This window comes from Erpetoichthys calabaricus, chromosome 3 (assembly GCF_900747795.2).
Source record: "Erpetoichthys calabaricus chromosome 3, fErpCal1.3, whole genome shotgun sequence".
Lineage (NCBI taxonomy): Eukaryota > Metazoa > Chordata > Cladistia > Polypteriformes > Polypteridae > Erpetoichthys > Erpetoichthys calabaricus.
Window position 1 is genome coordinate 256,616,363 of NC_041396.2, and position 27,854 is coordinate 256,644,216.

The 27,854-nt window shown below is 40.7% G+C and overlaps 1 protein-coding gene across 3 annotated transcripts; it reads left to right on the top strand.

Moving 5' to 3' along the window:
• The first annotated feature begins 1,931 nt into the window (after window positions 1-1,931).
• On the top strand, window positions 1,932-27,854 carry zc3h10 (zinc finger CCCH-type containing 10). 3 transcript variants are annotated; one of them, XM_028798099.2, is made up of 4 exons: window positions 2,023-2,050; window positions 7,825-7,885; window positions 13,193-14,099; window positions 25,697-27,854. In XM_028798099.2, the coding sequence occupies exons 3-4, from the start codon at window positions 13,305-13,307 to the stop codon at window positions 26,207-26,209; spliced, it is 1,308 nt and encodes a 435-aa protein (XP_028653932.1). In that variant the 5' UTR covers window positions 2,023-2,050; window positions 7,825-7,885; window positions 13,193-13,304; the 3' UTR covers window positions 26,210-27,854. The 3 variants fall into 3 exon arrangements, with proteins under 3 accessions (XP_028653930.1, XP_028653932.1, XP_051781109.1); XM_028798097.2 differs by lacking the exon at window positions 7,825-7,885 and having other exon boundaries at window positions 1,932-2,050; XM_051925149.1 differs by lacking the exons at window positions 2,023-2,050; window positions 7,825-7,885 and adding an exon at window positions 9,327-9,347.

A 27,854-nucleotide genomic window follows, 5' to 3' on the forward strand; every position in this document is an offset into this window, starting at 1 on the left:
ACCCCTCCACTATTGTGGGGGACTCACAAAATCTGCACTATGGCAGAGTGTGTCTGTATTTTCTAATTTTGCACTGAGAAATTCCATCAGCCACAGATAAATCAACCATAATGTGAGCTGGCACTCCACCACCAGTGGCAGGGACTCCTATTAAAGTGGCAAGCCTGCAATATTGCAAACAGAATTCCAACTAATGCAGGAAAGGTGACAAGTCCTGATGAGGATAATAAGCCACTTCAAAAAGCCATGTAAAGAGCAATGGATTTATTCTGATACTCTGCACCAGCGTAACATAGGTGTCAGAAGCAGGATAAAAAGAAGACCTACCGTCTGATCTTAGTAAGTGTCCAGTGCCACAGAGACTGCAATGGACCTACTTGGCTCTGTGGAGGAGTTGCTGGAGAGTCTCGAGGCTAAAATCTGGAGTGCTGTTTGCAACAGCAGTACAGATGGAAAGACAGCTGACAGACTGCTACCTCTGCATCTCCACCAACACTTCTCCACCTGCTACGGTCCATTGACCTGGGTGTACAGATGCCAGTAAAGCTTCTACCTCACGAAGCTGAGGAAAAAGTGTGTCAGCTCGAGTTATCAATGACTCCAGGTGATCAGTGTGAAGCATGGCCGGTGGTAAAAGAACAAGGAAGATCGTAAGGGCGTTACAGTGCAACCAAGGAGGGAGTGTCTCAAAAGTGAGATCTGAAACTGCAACAGTGTTTGCAGTGTCAATTGAGTGAAGGAAAACAGCCAAGAGACCAGAAACATCTGCAGAGAAGGAGGTTCACCTGCTCACTTGTAATCGACAAATCACCGCAGAGAGGTTCTTGTATTCGCGATCTCGTTCTTTCGGTCACTACCCATAGCTCATGACCATACGTGAGGGTAGGAACATAGATCGACTGGTAAATTGAGAGCTTCGCCTTGCGGCTCAGCTCCTTTTTCACCACGACAGACCGATGCAGATCCCGCATCACTGCGGACGCCGCACCGATCCGCCTGTTGATCTCACGCTCCATTCTTCCCTCAGTCGTGAACAAGACCCCGAGATACTTGAACTCCTCCACTTGGGGCAGGATCTCGCTCCCAACCCCGAGAGGGCACTCCACCCTTTTCCGGCTGAGGACCATGGTCTCGGATTTGGAGGTGCTTATTCCCATCCCAGCCGCTTCACACTCGACTGCGAACCGATCCAGAGAGAGCTGAAGATCACGGCCTGATGAAGCAAACAGGACAGCATCATCTGCAAAAAGCAGTGACCCAATCCTGAATCCACCAAACCGGACCCCCTCAACACCCTGGCTGCGCCTAGAAATTCTGTCCATAAAAGTTATGAACAGAATCGGTGACATATGGCCTTGCAGCCATATATGAATAATACATTAAAGCAGTAATAGCCATTATATACACTAGTAATGCCTTGGCTAGGTTTAATTTAATGGTATGTTGGTAAAGAATGGTATCAATTTCAATCCAAAACATGAAAATGTATATAAGTAATGAACAGAAAACCTAAAAAGCAACCTAACCTCAGACGGAGAGTGAAAACTTAACACACTTTGTCAGCCGGCCGTTCCAAACTACAAGGACTGTGACGTCACTCATTGAATTTCTTATCCGCCGACCACATCGCGATCATATGTCTCGTTCCAAGCGAGATGATAACTAAAAATCTTAACAATTCATAACGTTCATGTTATACTTAATTACACCATTCGAAGGTATGATCCAGCACGCCATTCCCTAGTTTGCCAGCTGGAGAACGTAATTATACTGCATTCATATTTTGATCCAGCTTGCTCTTCCATGAACCAATGAAATGTTAAGCAAAAATAGCTAAGCTAAAATTGCTAACAGCAAGACGCCGTAAACTGCTGCGCCTCTTTTCTGTTTTCCTGTGACTTTCGGAGGTGCGCCCTTTGGAGGACTGCGGAATAGTGAACGCCAGAGGGCGCAGAAGTGCTGACTTCGCTTATTTGCCGTTTTTCCTTCCTCCCGGCTGCCCGGAAGAAGCTCTCTTGCTTTATGGTGAAGAGTGGTCAACTGTGTGCAGGTGAGTGATTTTAGCGGCGCGAACCGAACTACCTCAGTTTGCATTAGTACTTTGACGAATCTCTAGGTGTATGGCGCTCGGTCTGATTTTTATAAGAAGTGTTTCAACAAAATGGGTGCTGCTTCTTAGGCCTGTTTAAGTCGCTCCTGCAGGATGGGGTTGATAAAAGTGGTCGCTCGGAGTGGCGGCGTAAGGGCCTCGGTATTTATTAAGCCCTCCATTGTGGGCCGCTCGGTTTATATGAGGAGGCGTCCCAGCTCCGCATGTGATTTCTTTAAGGCAACCAAACGCTTAAACCGCAAGTAAGCAATTCTAAAATCGTATCTAATGGTCCTTTTACTTGAGCATCTGGTACTTCATAGCGTATATCTGTGGAACTGAAGTCCTGCATTCTGTTGCATGATGATGTCCAGGGAGTGAATGCCTAAATTGTTTATTAGTTACGTGAGCAGGTGAGTCTCAAACCCGGACCTTTAGGTGTTATCCGGGGATGTGAAATAGCTGATTGTCCAATAAACGCTCTCTTCAAAATGTGGGAATTGAATGGGGCTTGGAAAGCTGCTAGTGCGTCGGGTGTGAGACTGCACGGCTGAACTGTCATTGGACGATCATTATGAGCCTAATGTTGAAGACCGCTCCGCAGTGAGGTTGTCTTTTTGCCATGTTTTTACTGTAGTAAAATACCTCCGAAATTTCACAGTTTATTTAATCGCGTTCAAATTACCAACTTACTGATGCATTCTTTATCATTTTGTAAAATTGACTGGACAAGTTGTTACAAGCTGTGGTTAACACTTGATTACATGCTGGCCCGAGCTTAATGCAGTTGTGCACTTAAGTTTACTCATCACACTTTTTGCTAGGGGTATGTTTACCATTTTTAAGAAAATGAGTGATCAGAATAAACGCATTTATTTTAGTTTTATTGGGATTCAAATTAAACTAGTAGACATGGCATAATAGCACAATCATTAAACAAACTACAGTAGTAAAGGAAAAAAATCAATTCGCATAAACCATCCTAGGGTGTACATAAGAAATGTAATGAATAATAATAAAATAATAAAGTTAAAAGTACATAAAATTCAGTAATTATTCAAGAAAATATTAAAATTTGTTTCAATTTAAATATTTAAAGTCTAAATATTCTCGATTGTCATAGAAATTTTCTATTCTTCACCCTCAGATAGAGGGCAAGATCCCTGGTAAAGGATCAAAAAGGACATCATATTTGTAATCACCGTCTTTGAAATAGACTAAAACAATATCCCATATGCTTATATTTGAAATTTGTCAGTTTTAATCTTCTGGGAATGGTTTCGAGGGCTAGAACCACTGGTAAAGAATAAGATATCAAAAGTAATATCATAATTGTGATAAACAACTTTGAAATAGTATAAATTTCACTCTACATGCCTATATTACTGATCCAGATTTTTTTCAAATTTTTGTGAAAAGTTGTAACTTTGACCTCTCGTATCTCATTTTGGGGTGAATCTGTGGGGTTCATTGATGTGAACCTTCTGATAATTTTTGCTGTAGACACCTATTGGTCTAGTCTTCTTCATAAGAAATTATTTTCCTGCACAAAATCTAAAAAATGACTGTTCTTATGAGAGTGTACAGGGCCATAAATCAGGAGAACCCCAAAAAGCTTGTTCCTTTGCATAACTAGATATGAGGATGAGTTGAATAGTATTTGTGGGGTTTTTCTGGTAGCGGTGAGTCGGGAGGCGCTGGACAAAAAAAAAAAAAAAAAAACCTATAGTGATTTTAATGCATTCATATGTAATTCTTACAAACACAATAATAAAGTTTTCCTTTTCTAAAGTCTATACCCTTAGATCCAGTGCTTGAAGTGGAACCAAAATACTGGTGTACTCTATATATGGCAATACTGTGACTTTCAGTCAAAGGGACAGGTTGTGGGGCTGTTTGTGTTTGTGTTCCCTGTGAGGTCTTGAGTGCTGGAATACATCAACATTTGATTGAAGATTGTTAAGATTCATGTTGAAATAAATTAAAACATGCTTGGTTCTTGATATCATTTATTGCCCTTTTTATAAGGTTGTAAAGCTGCCCATTCTTCTTATGAAAAATCATCCAGTTGCTGCAGATTCTATGGTTGTCTTGCATGAACTGCATGTTTGAAATCTTTCCCAAGTGCCCAAATGATGCGGAGGTCAGGAGACTCTGACAGCCACTCCAAAACCTTCACTTTTTTTTTGTTGCAGCCCACTGAAAGATTGACTTGGCCATATGTTTCAGGTCATTGTAATGTTGGACAGTACTGGGGTGCCCATGGGCAGCTTCCGGGCTGATGAATGCAAATTTTCTTCCAATATTTTCTGATAACATACCCCATTCATCTTGCAATTAGTTTTAACTAAGTTTTCTTTGCCATTGTAGCTCACACACACCCAAAACAGCAGAATTTCACTTCATGGTTCATGTTATGGATGATGTGCTTCTCTTCGTAGGACTTGTTGACTTCTCTCCAAACACAGCATTTATGGTTGAGACCGTAAAGTTCAATTTTGGTGTTATCACTCCAAATGAGTTTTGTTCCAGAAGTTTTGAGATGCCTCTAGGTGCTCCTTGGAGTATTATGAACAGGCTTTTTTTGACGACTGTGCCATGCCATCTATTTTTTTTTTCTTGTATTTTCTTCGTCTTATTATTGTTACTAAGTCAGATTTTCCCTTGGGGCCAGATTGTCTGTCCATCCATCCATCCATCTATCCATCCTGGATCAGCCACATAACTTTGTTTCAGAGAAGCCTGAATTTTAGTTGTGACAAAACACTGCCAAAAGTATGTTACTGGCAGTTGAGTCTGAAATCTTTATTAGTGTACCTGACTCTAATTTTCCACTTCTTAATCAAATTTGAACACTGCCTTTTAGTATCCTTTTCCTGATTTCTTAAGTTGAAGTTTTTTTTTTTTTTTTTTGCAGATACTTTGACAGTTTTTACTTTCCCCATGATTCAGTAACCAGCAAAGTCAATGCAGTCCTGGATAAAATACTCAAGGGTTTCTCAAGAGCTAAGAAACTCATCAACTATTTATGCACAAACACTAATTACAATCAAACAAGGCACATATGTAGATACTTATCCTTCATAGCCAGTTCAGCGTGCGTGTGTGTGTTTATGCGTGTGTGAACTTGGGTGTGTATTATTCGGCCAACCATTCAAAGGTATGTACACTTTTGTTCAGGGCAATCTGTGTGATTTCAGCGATCATTATTATTACTAAACGATAATCACAGTACTGTGATAAGGATGATGATAAATAGTTTCACCTGACCACTGTTAGTAAATAAGAGTGGTGGTTTGGCTGATTACTCATTATCTTAAAAAATGATGGTATGTAAACATACGAGCCCAAATCTTTTTTGGTATGCTTGAATAATTGAAATATCAGGATCTTAAAGTTGGGATCTACACCTATTGAATGTTGCTGTTTAAGTAGTTTGTTGTAAGTTGTGTTGGATACAAGCACTCACCAAATATAGAAATATAATGCTGAGTGAAGTGTGTCAGCCAGTCTCTTTTCTTTAAATAATTTTATGGGTGTATCAGTCCCCAAGCTTTACAGCACAAGATAATGTAACTGCAATAAACTAATCAAGAGACTTGGCCATTGGCATACATTGTACCAGGAATGAGACTTGCGTCGTTTATTTAGGAAGTAATAAAATTACTTAAAGACAGACAGGCTAGTATCGTTTGTCTCACTAATGTAGGTTAAGATGGGGGTGGAAGCATTATTTGACACATTCATCTGCCCATTTTTGTAACGCACATATTCCATTATGGTGTTAATAGTCTAGGCTTGTTAGTGAACTAGTGATTGAATTATTTGTGATTCTATGAATATATTTTGCACGGAACACATGCTTTATGAAAATAGGCTTATGCTAGCACAAAAATACTATCACTCATTTACTTCTAATTAGGCAGTAGGGAACAAAACACTAATATTTAGAAGAAACAATAGCAGTTAGCTCTGCTTTTAATGCTGTTTTAACTTGTTGAAACAAACAACTGCACCTCAACATCATCATCATTCGCCCTCTTTATATTGAATCACATTCTGACCTGGTAAATGAATCGGTAATAATTCAACAGAACGACTTCGATCGTGTATTGGCAATTCCATTAAATGCCACCCGCTTTCCATTGCACTGACGTACCGAGTATCTAAATATGCTTGAACTTCGTCCAGAGACTGTTCTTTTGATAAAGTTATGCATACTGTATCGTGCCCTTTATGAATGTATTTGTAGATGTACTTAATACTCATAACCGATGCAGAATACTTGACATTAATATGACAATTGAATTGTTTGAGCAAATATGGGTTGTCAGTATGACGTGACTTGACCATGTCGCAGGATGTGAAAGTATCTGTCTCTCTTCTAATCTGTCTCTCTTCAAAAGATCACATCTCATCCCAAGTTTTTTTTTTATTTATAATAGAGAGATATCCTAATGTTTTATACTACTTTTACCCGTAATGCAAACACTTCTGTGCCATTCTTTTTCTCAGTAACTGTTAAGTTCTAGACCTTCTGCTGTAATCTTATTTTCCAGCATCTTTCTGCATGCTTACATTTCTAAAGGCCTTGTTGTGCATCATATGGTTTGTAAAAGCCAGCCAAGTATACATGTGAATGAAGCAGTGATTGAATTTCAGATTGAGATTGCGGTTTTTACATCTATTATTTAAAAATCAAACATAATTTAACTTAAAGGAATACTCTAGATAACAGATTCAAATTGAATGGGACCCAGTGGTGACCAACTCTGGACAATGGCAAATGATGTGAAAAATGTCCATGGATCTCACATAACCAGTGTTGCATAATCTGTTATCTATTTGCATTATTGGAATGTGCAATATACATGCATTTTCTGCAAAAATTCAATTAATACTTCCAAAAAAACTCCATAGAAATAATGAACAGGAAAGGCATATCCCTACAGTAAAGTACTTTTGAATTGAAGATTCACCTCTGCCCTTCATTCATTGGTCAAGAATCATGTCTTAATAAAGCATGAATATCCTGCTTCACTTTCAAGTGAAAAAGCATTTTGTTATTGCCACTTTATCCCATTATGGAATTATCTGATAAATATAAACACATTGTGTTTGTTTTGAAAGTGCAAAGTGAAGTTTGGCAAAGATTTCTTACAAATTTGTTTGTCAGTAAGTGCCTTTGTCCTGTGTTGCTGTAAATCAGTTGACATATGCTAGCTTTTGTTTACCCATTTGAATGTATTTGTAAATATTAGTTATTAAAGCAGGTTCCTTAGTTCCGTCTTGATAATTCCAAAATCGTATAGTGCAGTAAGAGACCATGCCATGCTACAGTTATAATGTTGCATCAAGATTCCGCACTTTAATTGCTTCTTACCCCATCTTGCTTTATTTCCACCCATATTATTCAAACTTTACCTGTTTAAATCATTCTAACCCAAACCCCCAGAAACCCTGCTTACAGTTCTAGAAACTAGCCCCAGACAGAATTATTTCTTATAAAAACCAAGAATGATAACTTGCAAAGACTTTCTGCGAGGAATCGTACCATTGTTACTTAGAAGAGGCTGTTTTTTTTTTTTCTTCATGCTATACTACATAAGCTTAGTCTTGGAATTCAATTTTTTTTTTTAAATCACGTTATTTAAGAATTATCATTGCATTAATTTGCAACTGTATTACTTCCTTTTAATGGTAACATTTCCCACACATCTTCTTTTCTCTTCTAGGGACAAGTAGACAAAGATTCAGCCAGGATGTTGTGGCCAGTACAACAACAGAATTCTATATGTAAAGTATCCATTTAGTTTATAGATGATAATTTGATATGTCGTCAAATTTGATTTCTAGCTTGGGCATGGTGTTGGTTTTTGTGGTTCACAATGAGTAATTGTGTGTGACAGTGCTTAGTGATACACCATCATTCTGTCCAGGTCTAGGTATCCTTTTCATAAAATTAATGGTCTCAAGCTTCAGGTTGTATACCGTCTAGTTGAGGGTGCTGCAACACTCTTACACCCACCCCATTAACCACAAACTGCTTATTTGTTAAAGGTTGTGAGTTGATGTTATGCTGCATATTGTGCAAAATATCACAGTAAAAATATAATATACTGATGTCAGAAATTCTCTATTTTATTGATACAGATCAAGTTGTCGCTTTAATAGTTTACAGAGTTCCCTACAAAAATACACTTTCATGGATGGATATGGTCAGTGTGAGCAAGTAACAGACTCTTTCAACATATAATAATATGTGCTAAGGTAGAAAAATATATATGCCATACATTAGTGTGTAACTGCAGCAACAAGACTGCTGATTGATTGACTACTGAAATGTGGTTTGTGCTTTGGTTAGTTCTGCTGCCTCACAGTACCACAAAGCTGTATTTAAATTCCGACTTACTCACTATCTGTATGTAGTTTTCTGCACTCTTTAATAAACTTGTGGCCAGTGCTGTTATTATGGGTTTGTGGGTTCTGGATTGTCCACTACATGTGTGCTTAAACTGTTTATATCCATCTTAGAAAACACATTGTGATACAAGCAGCAAATGATGGATATATTTGTGACATAAAGCATTTTTTTTTTAACTCTGTTATTTTCTGTCTCAGGTGGAAGTCTCCATACCATACAGCATATGTTCAGCTTTTAAACTTATTCTATTTAGTGTTTTTAAAACAGAAAGAAGTAAGGGTATATTGTGTTCATTACAGTTTGAGTTGCTGCCATAGATTCAGATTACTTTGTGTCTTATCGTTGGAGATGACGTGGTGTGTTGGTTATTGGGTATCATAGATCCAGTGTTCCGATTTCTAGTGCTGTGTTCAATGGTTGATTTTGTGCAGTTTAAATGGTTATTTCGATTTACTCCACACACTGTTTTTCCATCAATTTCCTAAAGACTTGCATGTTAGGTTATTTGGCAACTTTGTCATGTACATGTTCCTGATAATGAATTGGCACCCCACCCAGACTAGATTTCTGTTTTGTGCCCACCAGTACTGCCAGAATAGATTCTGCTTGCATGTGGTCCTTTATTGGATTAAGTGGGTTTGATTACAAATGGCTATGTTGTATTTGTGTGTGCGTGTTTGTTAAGGAGTTGAACAGTTATCAGAGGGTAAATAAGAAGAGAGGAGATTGCTCTTAGAAACTGCAAACTGTATGGTTCTGTTATGTGTTCCTATGATATGATATGATAAACACCAGCACAGACAGACTGAGAGCAGAACTCCAGAAAATATCATGGTTTGTATACATAATCTGTATTACAAAAAAGATGCACTTTGTCCCTTTTCAGCTAGTTTTTGGGGTGAATTGTTAAAGGGTAAAGGTAATATTTTCATTTTTGAAATTTATCTGTGCTGTAAGTGGGCTTCTGCACACATATTAACAGGTATACATTTGTAAACAGATACTTTTATGATCACAGTCATTCATGTGAGCACAGTGACATTTACCAGTATTTCTAAAATCATATAACTAAAAAGAACCTTTTAGTCAGGTGGCTATGCTCCAGGAAATAGAGAGTAAAGGACAATGATAGTAGTAAACTGAAATTGTTTGTCATATTTCAATCTATGTGAGCCAAATGGTTTTGTTAACTATGCAGATGAATACACCTAACCCTGTCATAGTTTGATGTTTTTTGTAGGGCATTTAGCCTACTTCTATTTAGCATTAAAACTGAGTCTGGAATGAGCAGCTTGAGTATATTTCAATTTAGACACACACCCACTCACAGTTTTTATATATAAGACTGATCTATGAAATCAGATGGTAACCATTTTTTTCTTTTTAATGGTAGCCACCAATCCATCCATCCATCCATCCATTATCCACTGCTTATCCGAGGTCGGGTCACGGGGGCAGCAACCTAAGCAGGGAAGTCCAGACCTCCCTCTCCCCGGCCACCTCCTCCAGCTCCTCTGGGAGGACCCCAAGGTGTTCCAAGGCCAGCTGGGAGATATAATCCCTCCAGCATGTCCTGGGTCCGCCCCGTGGCCTTCTGTCAGTGGGGCATGCCCGGAACACCCCCACCCCAGGGAGGCTTCCAGGGGGGCATCCTAACCAGATGCCCGAACCACCTCAACTGACTCCTCTCAGTGCGAAGGAGCAGCGACTCTACTTCGAGTCTCTCTCGGATAACTGAACTTGAGGTGAGGACCCTATCGCTAAGGGAAAGTCCAGCCACCCTGTGGAGAAAACTCATTTCAGCCGCTTGTATCCGCGATCTTGCTCTTTCGGTCACTACCCAAAGCTCATGGCCATAGGTGAGGGTAGGAACGTAGGTCGACTGGTATATCAACAGCCTCACCTTTTGGCTCAGCTCTCTCTTCACCACGACAGACCGTTGCAGAGCCCGCATTACTGCGGATGCCACACCGATCCGTCTGTCAACCTCCCGCTCCATTCTTCCCTCACTCGTGAACAAGACCCCGAGATGCTTGAACTTGAGGCTGTACTGTGTTCCCAACCCGGAGAGAGCATTCCACCCTTTTCCGGCTGAGAACCATGGCCTCGGATTTAGAGTTGCTGACTCTCATCCCTGCTGCTTCGCACTCGGCTGTGAACCGCTCCAGTGAGAGCTGGAGGTCACTGTCTGATGAAGCCAACAGAACCACGTCATCCGCAAATAGAGACGAGATTCTGAGGTCACTGAACAAGACCCCCTCCGCTCCTTGGCTGTGCCTAGAAATTCTGTCCATATAACTTATGAACAGAATCAGTGAGAAAGGGCAGCCCTTGTGGAGTCCAACCTCAACAGGAAGTCGAACTTATTACCGACAATGCGGACAAAGCTCCTGCTCCTCCTGTACAGGGACTGAATGGCTCGTAACAACTAGCCTTGTACCCCGTACTTTTGGAGCACACCTCACAGGATGCTTCGAGGGACACTGTCGAATGCCTTCTCCAAATCCACAAAACACATGTGGACTGGTTGGGCAAACTCCCATGCACCCTCCAGGATCCTGGCCAGGGTGTAGAGCTGGTCCAGTTTTCCACGGCCGGGACGGAATCCGAGATTCGACCATCGACCAAACACTCTTCTCCAGCACCCCTGAATAGACCTTACCGGGGAGGCTGAGGAATGTGATCCCCCTATAGTTGGAGCACATCCTCCGGTCACCCTTCTTAAAATGGGGAACCACCACCCAGGTTTGCCAATCCAGAGGCACTGCCCCTGATGTCCATGCAGTGTTGCAGAGACATGTCAACCAGGACAGCCCCACAACATCCAGAGCCTTGAGGAACCCAGGCTGAACCTCGTCCACCCCAGGGGCTCTGCCACCTCGGAGTTTTTTTAACTACCTTGGCAACCTCAACCCCTGTTATGAACGGGCCCCCCACCCCGGAGTCCTCCAGCTCTGCTTCCTCTAAGGAAGACATGCTGGTGGGATTGAGAAGATCCTCGAAGTATTCCTTCCAGCGGTCAATAATGCCTGCAGTTGAAGTCAGCAGAGCCCCATCTCCACTGTTCAGTGTTGGTGGAGCACCGCGTTCCCCTCCTGAGGCGCCTGATGGTTTGCCAGAACCTTCTCGGTGCCGATTGAAAGTCGTTTCCATGGCTTCCCCAAACTCCTCCCATGCCCGAGTTTTTGCCTCTGCAACAGCCGATGCCGCCACACGCTTGGCCCGCCGGTACCCCTCAGCTGCCTCTGGAGTCCCACTGGTCAACCAGACCCGATAGGACTCCTTCTTCAGCTTGACGGCCTCTTGAACCTTAGGTGTCCACCACCGGGTTTGTGGATTGCCGCCACGAGAGGCACCGACAACCTTGCGGCCACAGCTCCGTTCTGCTGCTTCAACAATGGAGGCTCGGAATATGGCCCATTCAGACTCGATGTCCTTCGCCTCCCTCGGAATGAGGTTTAAGTTCTGCCGGAGGTGGCAGTTAAAGATCTTTCTGACCGGTTCCTCCGCTAGACGTTCCCAGAAGATCCTCATTATTTGTTTGGGTCTGCCTGGTCTGTCCGGCAGCCTCTCCCGCCATCTGATCCAACTTACCACCAGGTAGTGTTCAGTTGACAGCTCAGCCCCTCTCTTCACCCGAGTGTCCAAGACATAAGGTCGCAGATCTGATGACACGATTACAAAGTCGATCATCGAGCTGCGACCTTGGGCATCCTGGCGCCAAGTGCACTTATGGACACCCTTATGCTCGAACATGGTGTTTGTTATGGACAATCCATGGCCAGCACAGAAGTCCAACAACTGAACACCACTCGAGTTTAGATCAGGGAGGCCGTTCCTCCCAATCACACCTCTCCAGGTTTCACTGTCATTGCTGACATGAGTGTTTTAAGTCTCCCAGCAGGACGATAGAGTCCCCAGGAACTGCACCTCACAGCTTCTCTTCCAGGGACTCAAGGAAGGCTGGGTACTCTGAACTGCTGTTCGGTGCATAAGTGCAAACAACAGTCAGAGTCCTTCCCCCAACTCATCGGCATAGGGAAACAACCCTCTCGTCCAACGGAGAGAACCCAATGTACAGGCCTCGAGCCGGGGGGGCCATAAGCAAGCCCAACCCTGCCCGACGCCTTTCACCCACAGCAACTCCAGAGTGGAACAAAGTCCAGCCTCTCTCAAGATGAATGGTTCCAGAGCCCAGACCATGCATAGAGGTGAGCCCGACTATATCTAGCCGGTACCTCTCAACCTCTCGCACCTGTTCAGGCTCCTTCCCCGCCAGAGAGGAAAAAGTCCATGTCCCAAAAGCCAGTTTCGGCAACCGAGGGTCAGAATGCCAGAGTTGCCGCCTTCGGCTGCCACCCATATCCCATTGCACCCGACCCCTATGGCCTTGTTTAATGGTAGCATAATGTTGAAAATGCTAGAAAAGTCCAATTTAAGCAAAATGTTCTTACTAGTGAGATACAAATACTTTTTTGTTTGTCTTCTTTGATTTGAAACTTGTTCATACTTCAAACTACGGATGTGATGTTTTTCCTCTTTATTTCAGCTAATCTGCTAGGTAGTAATGCATTTGTGTAACTCTGATTAGTCAGCTTCATTGATGTTTTTGAAAATATTTTATTTAAGTGTATTGTTTTCAAATGTAATTTTGTCCTTTTTTCCTCTCTTTTTCACAGTTGCCAGTCATTTGAGAGCTGTCATTGTAAAGATTCCATAAACTTGCCAGGTCACTTTTCTGTTACTGGCCATCTCAGGGATTTGATAGCTGAATAAAGGCCTGGTACCATCATGCCAGACCGAGATAATACCTATCTAAACAACAGCAGCAGTAATGATGAAACTGGCACTAGCACCACAGATGACATATGTAGAGATTTCCTACGCAATGTTTGCAAGCGTGGAAAACGGTGTCGTTTCAGACATCCAGACTTCAATGAGGTGCCAGATATAGGTGTGCAGAAAAATGAGTTCATCTTTTGCCATGACTATCAAAACAAAGAGTGTGTTCGTGCCAACTGCAGGTTTGTCCATGGCACTAAAGAAGATGAGGATTACTACAAAAAGACAGGGGAGCTGCCTCTGAGACTCCGCGGCAAGGTGGCTGCTGGTCTAGGACTTTCACCCGCAGATTTACCCCTCAGTCGAGGGGAGGTGCCTATTTGTCGAGACTTTTTGAAAGGAGAGTGCCAACGTGGGAATAAATGCAAGTTCCGGCATTTAAAAAAGGATTTTGACTATGAAGTAATGCGAAATGCTGTTCCTGGTTTAGGTGTGGTGGGGAATGTTGCATTAACAGACCGCACCCCTCGAGACCAGCCTGGTGTTCCTGGCGTTTCTGGAGTTGTTGGTGTCCGACGTTTTGATCGGGGCATTCCTTATGAACCTATGATGGAGGGTGTGTATGAAGCAGGATATGAAGATTTTGACTCAGGGTTACAAATGAAGAGGCGTCGCATGGATGGTATGCGTTTTGGAGAGGGCTTTGATTATGGGATTCAGGCGTCCCCACGTCCCGTAGACTATCGGATGTTAGAAGAGGAGAATGCTCTGCTGCGGAAGAGGGTGGAAGACCTTAAAAAACAGGTAAAATGCAATTTGTCTAAGGAAATCTTTCATCCTTTTCTGTTTTTTGCTATAATCTTTGTTTACCAGCTTACCCAAATTAAAATGCTTGTTTTTAAGCTGTAAACTGAAAATGAAGAATAAGCTGACCCTGGAAATGACAAAGTGATGTACAAAGACAAGATCTCAATCCTAAAAAAAAAAAAACACACCATAATATTGTGTACTGTGTTTGGGTAGTGTGACTCTAGTTGGAGGTGATTTAATGATTTAAAATAGGTCAGATAAGGTTGGGGAGCATGCACTGGTACAGCACGTTGCCACACCCACCACATGACAAAACACCTCAGGATCCTGGTTAGCAACCCCCCAGGCAGACACATGGTTAAGTCACACCCTCCGGAAATGACCCTCTATCTGCCACAGCTAGGTGTTACGTGGGCGTCCCATTGGCCTGGTCCAGCCACTCTGGTTCTCTGATGCTCCCTCACAAAGCAGGTAATGTGCCTCATTCGGGACTAAATGAGCAACCGCTCATTCAACAGAAAGTCAACCCAGTGGTACCAAAGGATTCTTCAAAGAGACACAGTACTGAAGGAATCCAGTTTTGTCTCAGGTCACTGGATAGCATCCATGTCTTGCAAGCAAACAGCAAGACAGGAAGCACCAAGACTTTAAAGACTTGCACCTTTGTACTTTTGCATAGATATTGGGAGCACCACACACCCATTTCCATCAAACTCATGACCCAACCCCGCTCTCCCAATCCGTCTACTGGCTTCTTAGGAAGAGTCACCAGAGACATGAATGTCACTGCCAAGGTAAGTAAACCTCTCGACGTTGTCACCACTCTCTCGACAGACAGACACACAGCTGATGGCTCTGCCTAAGAGGTCATTAAAGGCCTGGATCTTGGTTTTTATCCAGGTCACTTGCAAGCCCAGACATTCGGACTCCTCGCTCAATCTCTCGAGAGCCCCAATCAGAGCCTCCATCGACTCCACAAAGATCACAGCATCGTCGGCAAAGTCATCTTAGTAGGAAGATCATTGAAGAGAGAATTACAGTAATCCATGGAAGACATGATAAAGTTGGGAAACAATGGCAATTTCTGCTTGCTTCATTGGTGATGATTTTTTGTGAACTGGTGCCATTCTATGAAACTCCCTATGCAGTGCTCTCCAGTATCTTATCTCTATATAATTCATGTGCTGGCTGCTGAAGCATTTTAACTTGCTGACTGAGTTGGCTATATGCCTGCTACATGTCAGCATTCAAGGCATCCAGCCATCCATCTACAGATTCACAAACACCACTGGGAATTTACATACCAGCTTTGAAGACTGTTTTCAAAGTGACATGTTTGACAGAGCAATGGAGACAAAGCCAAACATGGGCTATAGTGGGGCTAAATCAGAGGATGAGTGGTGCAGTTTACCCGAAGAATACTCCTTTGTAACTTCTGGGAATTGGTGGTATCAACTGGGTGTTCATCCTGATATTTCCGAAAATACTGTACAAAACCTCTCTGGAATCTAAATAAACCTTGAGCGCATTTGTGAACTGGAGGCTTAGACATCATATGAATAATTACAAGTGACTGTGTGCTAAATGCATTTTTAGGAGTCTGATCCTAAGCAATGTCTTTAAAAAAATGTACATTTATTTCTTTTGTTTACAACAGCCTCCAGAAAAATTGAGAAGCAATGTTGAATTGACACTGTTTGTAGGTTTTCATGCCAAAATGAAGAGAAACATTTGCAACAGTGTTGATCAAAAAAGCGCAGTTAAGAATGTTACATCTCTGCAAGCAATATTTTATGACGTTGCCTAAAATTCTATCACATACTTCATTATGGACCGTGCATGAAAGATAAGCCAACAGTTCTAATTCTTAGTAACGTTAGATCAGCAACACAGATAACCATTAATTACTTGTTTACACTTTAATTCAGGTCTGTAACCATTAGAATGATCTAGATGAGAGCAGACCATTCAGGCCAATAAAGCTTGCCAGCACTAGCCACTTAATTCTTCCAAAATAACATAGTCTAGTTTTGAATGTCCCTAAAGTCCTACTGTTTACCACTGTACTTGGTAACTTATTCCAAGTGTCTATGGTTCTCTGTATGAAGAAAAACTTCCTAATGTTTGTGCAAAATTTACCCTTAACAAGTAACAACTGTGTCCCCGTGTTCTTGATGAACACATTAAACACTTCCCTCATGTCGCCTCTTAATCTCCTTTTTCTTAAACTGAAAAGGCTCGGCTCTTTTAATGTTTCCTCATGTTCAATTCATCCCCTGTAGCCCTGCAATGAGCCTAGTTGCTCTTTTCAGGTCTTTTATAGCACTGCTATGTCCTTTTTGTAGCCGCAACTCCAAAATTGCACGCAAGTGACTTCTAACCAGTGCTTCAATAAGTTTCAGCGTAACCTCGGTGGGCTTGTACTCTACACATCAGGGTGCTATATAACCAAACATTCTGTTAGCCTTTTTAATGGCTTCTGAACACTGTCTGGAGGTTGATAGTGTTGATTTCACTATGACTCCTAAATCCTTTTCATAAGATGTACTGTACTTTCGATTTTCAGACCTCCCATTGTATATTAAAACCTAACATTTTTACTTCCTACCTTTTAAAACTTTACATTTACCAACATTAAATTTCATCTGCCACAAATCTTTATGCTGTCCAAGTCCCTTTGTGATGATTCAGTGGATGCCAATCCACCTACCTTAGTATCCTCTGCAAATTTTACCAACTTGTTATTAGCAGACTATTATAGATAGACCATTGCATTTTTCTGCCAAAAGAGAAGACTGTGATTAAAACTGCGGGCAGTGAATATTTTAAAAGTATGATCAACACTTAGAGTAACATATACATCCTCCCCTCCTGCAATTATTTTTTGAATGTGGCTTGCTTTTACTTTATTTCAAATTGAAATGTATCTGAAAGAAGTGTCGCTTTATGCAACACAATTAACTTAAGCATTTGCACTGAATGCAGATGTTTTATGCAAAATTCATACAGGCAGCTTACCCTGATCCTTGTCACTTTTCAATTATGATGGCTTACTGGACCTAAACTATTTATCTGGGTTCAGCCTGGCTGCTGGTGACTTTCACTTGTTAATTTTCATGATAAAAGAATCCCTAGAAAATTTTAATCGGTCAAGTCAGCATACAGATAGGACCTTTGTTATGGCATATGCCAAAAAAAATAAATAAATAAAAATTACACACTAACACTCCAGGCCCTCAAACTTTTTTGTGCCACAGCTGCACTAAAATAGTGGGAGGGGGGGGTTCGGGTGAGTATATACAGGCAAAAGTCAGTAAGATGATGATGTATAAATAAGAAAATAGCCTAATGTACATGGTGCTAAACAAAACTGTACACAGAGATTTATTAAACGGTAGGAAAAAATGTTGATGGTAGTGCAGCTTTAACTTTCAGTATAATTACACATAAACCAGCAGGTGGGTATAATATAGGGCATGTAAGAAAAAATTAGTGGGAGTTCAGTAATCGAATACCCTGGGAGAAAAAGCAGGCCCTGAAACGGGTGGAGCAAGTGGTGAGGCTCTGACAGCATTTACCTGAAAGCAGATTTAAAAACGGGATGAACTGCATTGGCTGCCATCAGATATGATGGATTCAGCTCTCTTCAGACATTTGGTTGAGTAGATGCTATAAAGGTCAGCATCAATGATTTTAGAAGCTGTATGGACAGTCCTTTAGAGGAGTATGTGATCCTGTGGTTTGTTTTTTTTTTTTTCCCCCCATTGCAGATTTTATTCTGGCAGCTCCTTTTCGATAGACACACAGCCACAGGGAGCACTTGGTTAGAAAGTTGCTGCCTTATTTGTGTCTCATTAGTAATTTACAGCAATTTCAAAACAAGTTTGAAAATGAGACATAACATTCAGGTGCGTTCAGGGACTCGGTTCACTATTTTGAAAGCTGTGAAGCATTTTAAATTTTTATTCGGGAACAGAGATATCCCAGTTTTTGCTTGTTAATTATGTTGTAAGAGTGAAAGGAGCAGATACCACCAGTCCTGCTGTTGGGTTGATACCCTTCTATGCCCCTATCCAGCTCCCCTTGTCTAACATCCCATCTCCTGGTAATTCCTTCATGCTCTTGAGACTGTGCTGGGAGACACAGCAAACCTCCTTGTGATGGCACTTATGGATGTGCCATTCTGGAGGAGCTGGACTACCTGTGGAACCTGAATCAGCTGCAGGTACCACCTTATGCTACCAGTAGTGACAAGGACACCAGCAAAATGCAAACTAGAGAAGAAACAGGAAGGATAAGGAGAGAGTAATTGTCTGTGGCCACCATTCCATTTTTTGGGAGGGTTGTCTTGCTGTTGCCTCTCCAGTGCGCCTGTTGTCACTTTCATTTACACCAATGCAGGGGAAGTTGATTCACAATCGCTTATGCTTCCTAACTGGACAGATTGATATCCTTGAAGCATAATTGACTTGGTGTTAGACTGGATGATGAAGGGTTTCCTTCATGTTTTTGAGTAGTGTATTTTCCTTTATAGTAAACAGCACAAATTTAAAATGTATGTGACAGCTTGACTTATCCTAAAATACATGCAGAAGTCAAAAGTAACTTGATCTGGTCGATTATCCAGTGGTTTCTACTTGGCTTGTTAGCTGGCATGTTGTCAGGTTGAATGGGCTAACTTTTTAATAAAGTGTTATAGTTAAAACCAAGGAATATTTAAGTTTCTACGAACTGTTACAGTGCAGGTCATTTTGACATTAGGAAAAGAGCCCTTAAAAAGACACAATTTCCTGAGATATAAGAACTACTGAGAATCCTGTGCTGGCTATTTTATAGGAATCCACTAGATGGTGACATATCCTTTTTGTTAAGGTTTTGCTTTTTGCATTACTTCACAACAATAACCACACATTAGTCTTTTTTACTTTAAAGTAAAAGTGAAAATAATGCATATGTAACAATTCCCATGAAAATAACAATCTCTTTAAATTGTATATCTGGTAAACCAAACCCGAGGGTGGGCGAGCGAAGCAAGCATGGGGTGGAGCCCCCAGTCTTATTTACCACAATTATGTTTTTAAACGCCTGTATCTATACATCACAGTCTCTGTCTGTTTGGATTATTTATTATGAATAACTTTTTTTTTCTTTTTTGAGGCACAGACCTGAAATGTGGCACACAGGTACTTCTCACCACAGGCCTTTTTTTTTTTTTTTTTTTTTTACATATAATTTAAGTTTTGTCCCCCTGGGGGCAGCTCAGGCTAGGTTAAGTTCTTATCTTTAACATTTAAAGTATTCTTTAATCAAGCATATCCCTCATACGTTTTGTGATGGATTCAGTCCAGTGAGACTATATTGTCTCCAGAATTATTTATTTCAATTTGGGGTTGTTGTAAACCCGCTGCTGACTGAGATTTCTTAATAAGTTGGGATCAATAATTTGTTTTCTTTCAAAACACAGTCATTTTTATCCACTTTACAGTAATTTGGCAATGATTCCTGAACAAAGCCATGAAACAAAATAACTTTCTCAAAACAGCAAATGGTATAAAACACTACAGTATAATCTATTGATAGAGGCATGGCACATATATTGTTAACATGCTTGCTTTTAAATCAAGAAATCTGGGTTATATTTCTGACCCTTTCTTTAAAATTTTCTTTAGTAAACCATTTCTCTCAGTTTGTGTCATGGCCCCAAGCCAGCCTGGGTGGCATCATACTCTCTCTGAAAATGTTTGCTGCAATTTGGGGTTTTTGCACCAGAAGGAAACAAGAAGAATATTACATGCAAAGCAGCTTTCATGTCCTACCAGACATTATGTAGTAAATGCATCAGATTTAAGGGGAATAAATCTTGGTGACATATTGAATTACTTTTACCTTTCAACTTTCTCAGTGAGCATTACCAGGTAACATAGCTACTACAGAATAAGCACATTTGTTCTGTTGCAAATTATACTTGTAAAAGAAATACAGCATCAATCATTTGTTCCATTAGTACCATGTACCATCATAAAGCCATTTATGAGATTCTTCAAGTAAGTAAGATCACAAGAGTTATTTTAAGCTTTGGGAGAGTGAGAAGACCAGTCTTAGTAGATCATGAGTGTGCTACATGAGTTAAAAATACCTAAAAGGAAGTAATATAGTAGATGATTTTTTTAGGTAATTTTACACCTGATCTGAGATGTGGTGCGACCACTGCTGCTGAGCTGAGGATAATCGTATCTGTCTGTGTGTCTGTCTGTCTCCTGAAAACCTGCTGTAGTTTCTTACTGTTAAAGAAAGAATTACAGTAGTCCAGATGAGAATAGACTCCAGCATTTAACACTGAGAAGTTGTGTCAGGCTTTGGCGCTGTTAGTGAGAGCACAAGCACTGCTAGAGGTGTGTGTGACTGAAACATCAGTATAGTCTTATTATGGAAGGGGTTAGCTGGGGAGTGTGCACTGCAAGTGACTTAGCATCCCTGGGAATCCAGAAGTGTGTGATTTTAGAGAATAGATGGGTAATTCTTCAGAGATAATAATAGCAAGGAACATAGTTTACTTTAAGAGTTGAAATGTGTTTTCAGAAGATTCCTTATTGTTTGTTTAGCCAAATTCAAGAACAAAGCAATTATGCACTGCACCTTAGAACATGTTTAGCCTTTTAGCTCAGAGAAGATTAATGTTAAAATATCAAGAATGAAAACTTTAAACTCTTGCAATAAACCTTCACATTCATGTCTTGAGAAAAGACTAGACTTGGAAGATTGTTGTGGTTGCTCTATTAATTTGAATTATACAGGCTCCCACTGAAATCCAAACCGCAACTTGATGAAAATTCAGGCGTACAATGAAAATCTTCTAATACCCCTTTTTGTCTTACAATCAACATTAAAGCCGATTATTCAGTGTGAGAAAACTGAGTCTGTGCCGATTTCTAAACGCATGCCGCTTGTGCTAAAAACTTGATTATCTGCGCCAGGGGGTTGCTGACTCGGTCTGGGAGTGCTGTAGTGGCAGGAGGGTTTTTCCAACACAATTTCCTAATGAGAAGTCAGTTATTCCTGGTGGAGCACTTAGTGTTTCAGCAATGTTTTTAATACTTGATTTTAGTTGCTTGTTAAGATTCCCTACCCTTATTGGTTTATTTTAGTCTTAAACAGCAGCATTTGCTATTTGTAATTGCTCCTTGACATTTTTAGGGTATGTTTTTTTCCTTTTTCCCTTGGGCTGAATATTTTTCCAAAAAACTAAATTTTCTAAAACACACAAAGCAATGGTTTCACACATAAAGCAGATTAAAACACTTACTTATGACAAATGTCTCTCTGTTTAATTAATTTTTGCTCCAAAAGATGCACTAGGGCTTATTTTCAGGGGATATCTTATATTTATTTATGTACAACAATATACATTTATCCAACTACAGTCAAGTCATCTTCTTCTGGAATATCGTCATAACTCTCCACATTCAAACCATGAATTTCAGCCTGAATTTCTTGCTACGCTTTTAGGATCCTCCAGGATTGATGTGCGCACTTGAGTGTTTGATAAATGGTTCGATGTGGTGAAGCAAAATGGTGACATACAAATGCATTCGTGGTGCTTTGATATTCAAGCATCACATATTCCCAAAAGTAATGATATGATACATTTTAAAAGTCTCACATACAATCTTCTGTGCTGTCTTTTTTTTTTTTTTGTATCTTTACAGTACCATCAGAATGTATGGAAGTGTATTTGAGCCACAGAGGGGAAAAAAAGAAAATAATGAAAATGTTTATTTTGTGATTAAAGTGGAAATTTCAGCTTGAAACTGGAAATGTCCTCTTTAATCCCGTAATTTACTTTATCATTAAAGTAGACTGTCTTAAACATCTCAAAACTGACCCAGCTGTTAAATCACTACGCACTTCCGGGGCTTCCTCATGACCTGATAGCAGAGGCAAGCAGCATCGCCACACAGAACAAACAAAATTTATAATATTCCAGCTCTCTGCACATTTAGAATTCTTAGATTTATACTTGATATCATTTTCATGATGAAATGCATTAAAATATGTATGTTACATTTTACAGATAAATTGTTAACTTTGTTTAAATAATGAATACTGTTAATAATTACACATATGGGATGGCACGGTGGCAAAGCGCTAGCGCTGCTGTCTCGCAGGGAGTCATGTTCCTTGTGATCCCTGCCTGGAGTTTGCATGTTTTCCTGGTGGGTTTCCACAGTGTGCTCAGTTTTCCATCCAAAGACATGAAGGTTTGGGGATTTGGTGAAGCTACAATGACGCCAGTGTATGTGTGTGCTTGTGTTCACCTTGCGATGAGCTGATGCCCCATCCACAGATTTTCTTTGTTTTGCGCCGATGCTGCTGGAATGGGCACATCCCTGGATTGATGGATGTAATCATTAAACATTCTTTTCAGAGATATTGTGGCAAGGTGTCCTCAGAATTTAATGGATGTTTCGGGCACACGCGTCGCATCACATGAAGTATAAACCTAGCCTTAGGCACCTTACTTTTCAGCCGACAATCTTGACTAGGGCTTAATTTTGGAGTAGGGCTTATATTACAGAGCAGCCTGAAAATCATGCTAGGGCTTATTTTTGGAGTAGGTCTTATTTTGGGGAAACATGGTATTTTCCATGAGCCTCCACAGTTTGTAAGTTCACATGCTTATTATGTACTTATTACATACCTGTACCTGTTTGTCTCAACACTCATTAACTGAAAGGCGCTTTCTAGAAACAAATCAGCTACTTGTCTTTTGCTTTTGATTTCCAGATTGCTGCATCAAAATCAAAGTTCGACAACTCAGATTCTGGTTCTGCAACAATGAGCAAAAAGCGAAAAATAACTCAATAATGCACACAGAGTATTTTGCTTTGCACATTGGCTTCTCTGTCTCGCACGACGTCTGCCATCCTAGACGTTGTTAACTCTACTCTCCTTACACACATGCAAGGATTTGATATCAAGTCAACGAGTCTAACTAGCAACAAGTTTGCTAGTCCTCCTAGCAAAGAGGGTCTACCTATAATATAACAGTGAGTTTTATCAGCTTTTACAGCTGATTATCGCCCTCTGCCCCTGGATGAAGTCGATATCCGCCCTCAATCCCTCGTGTCAACAAAAGTCGATATCCACCCTGAAAGAGTTAATAGTACTAAGAAATAAGACAACAAAGGAGTTTCCATCAAACTTGTTTTCATTTACATCTGTGTATTCAATGTGAATTTATCTGGCTTAGTGAAGGACTGAGAATTACTCATCCACTTCAGGCTACACATCATTTGGATGGTATACTTGGTAAGAAAAAAAAATCTACGATATAAGAATGACCTAATGTGGCTCAATTAAAACACTAACAAGCCATTAAATAAAGAAGTTCTGTTATTAGCAAGGATTGGTTTCTAATTAAGCAGTTAGATTGGAACAAAAACTTGTAGTCACTGCTGCTGTGCTGTACACCTTGCTACACCTGTAGTCCGGAGGAGGGCTGATGTTGATATGTCCAATCACAGATTGAGTCATTCTCATAGCTCATTTATCTTAATATGTTGCTCAAGTGTCTTCTTGAACTGACTTACACATTATGACTTCAAAAAAAAAAAATGGCGAAACAGTTGAAAATGGCCAAAAAGATTGAAATGCCTTTGGGTGTGAAACTTGAAGCTACAGTCATATGAAAAAGTTTGGGAACCCCTCTCAGCCTGCATAATAATTTACTCTACTTTCAACAAAAAAGATAACCGTGGTATGTCTCATTTCCTAGGAACATTTGAGTACTGGGGTGTTTTCCAAAGAAAGATATTTAGTGAAGCAGTATTTAGTTGTATTTAATTAAATCAAATGTGAAAAACTGGCTGTGCAAAAATTTGGGTCCCCTTGTAATTTTGCTGACTTGAATGCATGTAACTGCTCAGTATGGATTACTTGCAACACCAAATTGGTTGGATTAGCTCGTTAAGCCTTGAACTTCATAGATAGGTGTGTCCAATCATGAGAAAAGGTATTTAAGGAGGTCAATTGCAAGTTGTGCTTCCCTTTGACTCTCATCTGAAGAGTGACAGCATGGGATCCTCAGAGCAACTCTCAAAAGACCTGAAAACAAAGATTGTTCTGTATAAGGCTACAAAAAGCTATGTCAGAGGTTTAAACTGTCAGTTTCAACTGTAAGGAATGCAATCAGAAAATGGAAGGCCACAGGTACAGTTGCTGTTAAACCCAAGTCTGGCAGGCCAAGAAAAATACAGGAGCGGCATATGCGCAGTATTGTACCCCCAAAGACCTGCAAGAACATCTTGCTGCAGACGGAGTATCTGTACATCCTTCTACAATTCAGTGCAATTTGCACAAAGAACATCTGTATGGCAGGGTGATGACAAAGAAGCCCTTTCTGCACTGATGCCACAAACAGTCGCTTGTTTTATGCAGATGTTTATTTAGACAAGCCAGAGTCATTTTGGAGTTATTTGGTCATAACAAAAAGCGCTTTGCATGGCGGAAGAAGAACACCACATTCCAAGAAAAACACCTGCTACCTACTGTCAAATTTGGTGGAGGTTCCATCATGCTGTGGGGCTGTGTGGCTAGTTCAGGGACTAGGGCCCTTGTTAAAGTCGAGGGTCGGATGAATTCAACCCAATATCAACAAATTCTTCAGGATGATGTTCAAGCATCAGTCACATTCCAACAAGACAATGACCCAAAACAGTTTGAAATCTACAAAGGCATTCATGCAGAGGGAGAAGTACAATGTTCTGGAATGGCCATCACAGTCCCATGACTTGAATATCATCAAAAATCTATGGGATGATTTGAAGCCACTGTCCATGCTCGGCAGCCATCAAATTTAACTGAACTGGAGAGATTTTGTATGGAAGAATGGTCAAAAATACCTCCATCCAGAATCCAGACACTCATCAAAGGCTATAGGAGGCATCTAGAGGCTGTTAGATTTGCAATAGGAGGCTCAACTAAGTATTGATGTAATATCTCTGTTGGGGTGCCCAAATTTATGCACCTGTCTAATTTTGTTATGATGCATATTGCATATTTTCTGTTAATCCAATAAACTTAATGTCACTGCTGAAATACTACTGTTTCCATAAGGCATGTTATATATTAAAAGGCAGTTGCTACTTTGAAAGCTCAGCCAATGATAAACAGAAATTCGAAGAATTAAGAGGGGTTCCCAAACTTTTTCATATGACTGTATAAATTATAGATAAACACCTTTATGAAACAGTATTTAATGAAGGAAAAATGTCTTACTAGGGTTTGTTTTGATGACTATTGTTGCTATCAAATTAATTATGTCAAGGTTCATGCGTTTTGGTTGTATTTGAGCAAATATGGGGGTCATTTTTTGGGTACAGAGAATATTTAGTTTTTTTTTTTTTTCTTCCATTTTTGTCCTTGGCAATCAATGTATTCATATTGTGAAAATTCATCTTATGGATGACAGGGGTTTTCAGCAGGAAATTCGCTTTTGAAAGAGGGAGATCATCTGTAAACTGTCAGCAGCATTAATTGCTTTCTTTCCAAAATGTCTGGTTTGCCTAATAATTGTTTTGTTTTTTGGACAGGTCTCCAATCTGATCGCCACCAATGAGGTCCTGCTTGAGCAGAATGCACAGTTCCGAAGCCAGGCCAAAGTTATGACTCTTTCTTCCACACCTGCCCCTTCAGAGCAGACGCTGCCCACTGCTGTAGGTACAGTAAACACATACAACCACGGCATTGCACAGACGCATACCACACTTAGCAGCCAAGCCCTCCAGCCCAGACCAGTAAGCCAGCAGGATCTAGTGGCTCCAGCAGGGGCCCAGGCTGCTCCTCCCACTAATGCTGCCCCACCCAGTGCCCCACCCCCACACTTAAATCCTGAGATTACTCCACTGTCGGCTGCCTTGGCTCAAACCATTGCACAAGGCATGGCACCACCTGTGTCAATGGCTCCAGTTGCTGTTTCTGTGGCTCCTGTGGCAGTGTCTATGGCCCAGCCTCTCCCAGGGATTACCATGAGCCATGCGACCACTCCAATGGTCTCATACCCAATTGCCTCCCAGAGCATGCGAATTACTCCAATGCCTCACTGACCTTTTATTCTCAGATTATGAGTTGCAGCCATAGTGAGCAAGACTCGGGGATGGGGATAGGTTTACCTAGGAATATTTTACAGTTTAGTTTGTGGCTCATGAAAAACAAAAGCAGAATTCCAGGGTTTACAAATAGCAGGAGGCAGCAAGATCTATAAAGGGCACAAAGATGCACTGACTAAGCACACCACATTTTGTGGCAGTCATGTCCCAGCAGTGAAATAAGCAGCAGGACTGAACACTTAAAGGCGTTGGCTGTACTTCAGTAAGCCACAAATGACTGGTGTCCGACTTTGTGGCTGTAATAGAGCTCAGTGTAAGAGGTGGAGGCATCAGACCAAAGGTCATCTACCATCAGGATGTAGGGCTTCAGTGATAGACTCGGTAAACCTAGGGGGCAATGCCAGTTAGGAATAGTGAGGAGCTGCTGGCTGAGTCATATCTAAATTATATCCCAAGAAGTTCTGAACTCGACAAAACCTGGAGTGAAAAGAGGTTAACACCGTGGTTAAATGGTCTTGTTTAACTCGAGATAAAGCACTCTGGAGTTTCACAGATGCCTCGAATTGGAGCCTTTTAACTAAGAGGGATTGCCTGCTGGCAGAGTAGCATGCAGGCTGGCCCTTCAGCTCTTGCCTATTGACATTTCCTACTTGCGCTCCATGCTCTTTTACTGCAAGCTGCTTCCATTCATCAGGATCCCTTCCCCTCAGAACTTTCTTGCTATTCATCACCGATATTCTGTTGGCAATGAGATGATCGCACTGCTACCTGTGCTGCAGGACTTTTGTTTTAAACCTTCTCACCAACAGGATTACGGTGGTGGGACTGATTACAGTTAAAACATACTGATCTTGGAATTTTGTAATTTATTTTTGTTAGATATTTTTAGTGAGTCTGACTCTTGAACTGAGCACACATTGCAAGCATCGAGGAAACCGCCTGAAAGGACTTAAGTGACGAGAGGGTTAAGATGGGGGTAGAAGGTGGGTGCAGTGATGTGTGGTTCTTGTCTTTCTTTTTGTAAATAGTAAAACGCTTTTTATTCTGGTTGTCTGTCTACTTTTATGTGTGGTTGTACTCCATACTAAAATGTCTGGAAGGTATGCTGACAAGTGTCAAATGGAAATTAATACAATGGTGGATTACATTGGAGCAGGTAGAGCAATTTATTAGAGACTGTATGTGTCAGTTATAGTTTGGATTTGTTTTGTCTTTTTTTACCTGTTAAACTCAAATTCATTTAATGTATTCATTATTTTAATTATTCTGCATATATGCTCCAGTAATTAAAGTGCAGTGTAATACAAGTTTTTTTTTTTTTTGGAATTTAATTACAAAAATTCTGACTATGTGTAGCATTGAACTCATCCAAGTATTCTTCAGCTAGGCAGTGTTTGGTAAAAGTAGTACTGGGTGTTTTATAATCCATGGTAAAAAGTTATAATCCATTTTGGAAAACACAAATTGTGGGGGGGGGGGGGGAGTAACATGAGAGAATGGAGATATCAACTTGTTATAAAATGAATTTAAAATAAAAGGGAAGTCCTTAAACCAAAAGATTCTTAGAAATCTTTGTGAAAGCCACCATTGTAATCCTACATAACATAACTTTTTTCTTTAAATAAATTAGTTTTTAATCAAA

Coding starts and splice junctions, on each gene's coding strand:
- zc3h10 (XM_028798097.2), top strand. CDS start 13,305: ATGCCAGACCGAGATAATACCTATCTAAACAACAGCAGCAGTAATGAT. Junction 14,100..25,696: donor TGGAAGACCTTAAAAAACAG/GTAAAATGCAAT, acceptor TTTTTTGGACAG/GTCTCCAATCTGATCGCCAC.